Source organism: Hylaeus volcanicus, chromosome 6 (assembly GCF_026283585.1).
Source record: "Hylaeus volcanicus isolate JK05 chromosome 6, UHH_iyHylVolc1.0_haploid, whole genome shotgun sequence".
NCBI lineage: Eukaryota > Metazoa > Arthropoda > Insecta > Hymenoptera > Colletidae > Hylaeus > Hylaeus volcanicus.
The window spans coordinates 3,719,659-3,723,267 of record NC_071981.1 but is presented as its reverse complement, the minus strand read 5'-3'; the positions used below and the strand labels follow the sequence as shown (position 1 = coordinate 3,723,267).

The 3,609-nt window shown below is 38.3% G+C and overlaps 1 protein-coding gene across 3 annotated transcripts in view; it reads right to left on the bottom strand.

The window, feature by feature from the left end:
- The window catches only part of LOC128878898 (uncharacterized), a 14,968-nt gene that overhangs the window by 4,430 nt on the left and 6,929 nt on the right, over nucleotides 1-3,609 (bottom strand). For 2 of the 3 annotated variants that reach the window (XM_054127552.1, XM_054127553.1), the window contains one exon: nucleotides 1,454-1,633. The exons of the other annotated variant lie outside the window; for it this stretch is intronic. In XM_054127552.1, coding sequence (XP_053983527.1) covers nucleotides 1,454-1,633 — 180 coding nt within the window. The remainder of the gene's footprint in view (nucleotides 1-1,453; nucleotides 1,634-3,609) is intronic. 3 annotated transcript variants of the gene reach the window in all.

Genomic DNA, 3,609 nt, shown 5'->3' with positions numbered 1-3,609 from the left:
TCGCGATTTTGCTATAAGAACGAAGGTAAACGAGTTATCGTGCATTTCATATTGCCTCCCCAACTCAAGTTTCTAGTAGTCTAGTTATACAGGGTGTCCCAGAGATACAGTCTTAATGATACAGCGCTCTAACTCCAAAATTATCGGCCGAGTGCAAAATTTCAAATATGGAAATTGCATTTTAAAACGAGGCTCTTGTTTCAGCGCGAAGGAATTTTTGTCAACTTTGTTATTTAACGAGATACGATGGCCAAGTTTCGTTTTTCAAACGGTACCATATATTTTATTTTAGACCATGCGATAGTAAATTCATTAAACGAATTCAGTAAGCTTTATTGTTTGTTCGTTGAGTTTATATAGTGCTTAACTGGGAAGCTACTGACTATTCACTCCTCTTACTTGCTATTGCACTTATCTTATTCCTTATTTTTTTTTGTTATTTTGAGAGGGATCATGCGATAGTAGTACTTTTCAAGACGAATTCATTAAGCTTTAATGTATTTACCCGATTTTTATTAGATTTCAAGCTTATAACGCTAAAAGCCTACAGTGAAAAAATAAGGAACAAGATGACTGCAACAGCAAATAAGGGAACTTTTTCGAATCTCCGAATATAACATCGCGAAGAAGCGTTTCGCTGCGTAATTCGTTGCGTCAGAAATTCATATAACGCGAATTCTAGGTATTTCCTATCCTCGATGACCTTTCTAACATGCTTTCACTCGTTCAAACGCAAAAGGAAATGCTTCGTCGTCCACGGAAGCGATCATTATGATGCGTCAGGTGCGCTATGACCAATAGTCTACGAGAAACGAAAGGAAAATGGGAGGGAAGCTAACGCGAGACGAAGAACGAAAGAAATATGATTAACTATAATCGATGCAAAAAACTATCGTTCATTTTAGAACAAGGATCATTACTCTCTCGGCTTATCGAGATTACGCACGAACGAAAGGAAAATTATAACACTTTCCGAGGAAACAGAAACGGTGAATGGAATTGATATAATGTATTGTATATGTAATGCGTCTTATGGAATTCCTCGAGTGTGACTTAATGGGGTACAATTAACGCTGCTTACGAGGAGAGACTCTTCCGATTTTCTTTTTTTTTTTTTTTGAAATTTGACTATAAAACGATCGGCTCGGACGTTTTTCACGCAAATGGGGCGAGGCGAATACATATCCTGGAAGGATTATTCACCGACCGTTGAAAGCGAATGACTTTCCAGTAATCAAGAAGGGAAAGCGAGGAAATCACCATTACCGAAGCTCGTTCGAAAAGTGATCGATTAACCATAGAAGGTGCATAAAAGAGCGCCTTGTTGGCGCACGAATCGCTAACTAACTTCCATTGTTTCCCTCTGATGGAGAACACTACGCGATAATTATAATTAAATACAGAATATAACACGAGAGTTTACAACTCGGAAGAAAACAATCGAGCTACTGACCGTTCCATAGTTATCTTCGCTTTTGTTTAAAGATATCGCAGTCTTGATCCCTGTTGCCTCGGAGTTGCCGATCCGAGAGGAATCGAAAGTCCCTTCGTATTGGTCCGTAAGATGAGAGTCAACACTCGTCCTTTTTCGCTCTAGTTTCGTTGGACTACTGCTCCGTTCATGTCTGTGACTCTGTTTCGAGTAAATAAATGCATGTAATAGAAGAAATCATTTGAAAATAAGATTAGCTAGTCTTTAACCCGTTTGCACTCGAGGTCTTTCTTATAGTCCGAGAGTCCGCGACAGAAAATTTCGGCCAATTTCGTTACAAATATCCTTTCGCTATTTCACTGTTTTCTACGAAAGAATCAAAATAATCCAAGGCTGGCAGAGTACAAGTACAAGATGTACAGAGTACATCGGTCCGCTAAAAAGTCGGAAACATGTAAGAAATAACAGTATCTTTGACTTATTACTGCATTATTACTGACATTTTTAGAATGTATTCTCGACATACCAAATTGCATAAAAAAGCTGGTCTGGCAGATCGTAAGCGGTGCTAAATGGGTGCTAATGATTTTAGTCAAACTACTTCGTTTTTCCAGCAAGGTTTCCCGACTGCCAGACCCATTTAACATCGCCTACAATCTACCAGACCAACTTTTTTATTCGATTTGGTATGTCAACGATACACACTAACAATTTCAGTAGCACTGATTTTGGCCAAAAATCAAATTATTATACAAAGGCCATAGTGAAGCGTTGCATCACTGAATTCATGCCAGACCAAGCATTTCTCAACTAGGGAGATCTTAGGAAAACATAATAATTTGATTTTTATCATCTTAGGAAAACAGGTTCATTTGTGTAATGAAATGAGTCACCCATTTCTGTCGCGAGCTCTCGGACTATTAGCATTCTATTGCCACGAATGCTGAGCTATCGAGATTTGAGAATCAGGCCACCTTTCGACAATCATTTTATTGACACTTCGAGTTCCAAAGAAATTAAACCTAAACAAATATTATTGTCGGCCGATTTGCTGCGTCAAACCTAGCGGTGACCGAGAGTCACCTCTCGAGTGCAAAGGGTTAATATTAATAATCGATGGTTTACGCCAGAGGAGTGTACACTCTAAGCTCTGCAGGTAGACTGGTACAGGTAGACTGGTACAGGTAGACTGGTACAGGTAGAGTGGTAATTGAGAGAAATACATGGAGGATTTATGCGCTAATTACGCGCTATCGTATAAGAGCAATTTCGATTTTTACGCTTCATCTCCTAAGGGACTTCCCTCTTGGTGCAAACGCAACTTTTGTCTCGTGAGCGCAAAATTCTTTTCTTACGGATTTGAAGAGCGCATAAATAGTGCATTATTTTGCAAATTATTATGCAATTATTTCCTTAAATTTTATTTAAGTGGGGCTAGCTAGGCCAGACGTCCAGATAACAAAAGATCACAGTTTGCTCGTGACAATTTAGCGAACAACGCTAAAGTCAATCTACAAATTTACAGTTAACGTACAACAACCAAGTGGGCGAGGCCTGACCCAATTCATAGCAGGTGGAAATAGAAAACAAACGAAGAATCTCTAGAAACGAGTCTCGCGATTCTATCTGGACGGATGAGAGTAGAAAATTTGGTCGTTTTTAGTAAAAGTTTAGCAGTGAAACTACATAGACGAGTATCGATGTTTTCTATGAACGTGCATTCTTGTACGAGTAACGCAATATTTGCACGGTGAATTTTCTTTCGATGCATGAGAAATTCCTTCTCACAAGGTCTCAGTGAAATTCAGCTTTCTGTAACAGTTCTGGTTGTTAATTAGCGAAACAATGAGAATGAAAGGGCTTCGAGATTAGAAAACAGAGATCCTAATTGGTAATCAACTAATCAGATGTATAATCGGTGTAATTAGAAATCGTAATAGCATTCAATGAGACAAGGATTACACTCGCGTTATTGGTAATTAGAGCCAATGTAAGTCTGGACGGAACGTCGAAGAATTAACCCTTTGCGCTCGTAGCGGCGTCTATAGGGCGACATATGTAATATAAAAGTGATTTTTGAACGTAAAATTTCAATTTTACTTGTATCAAAACACAGCTAATCATTATATATATATATGTAATATACATATACGTATAATATATATATCAACCTAGTG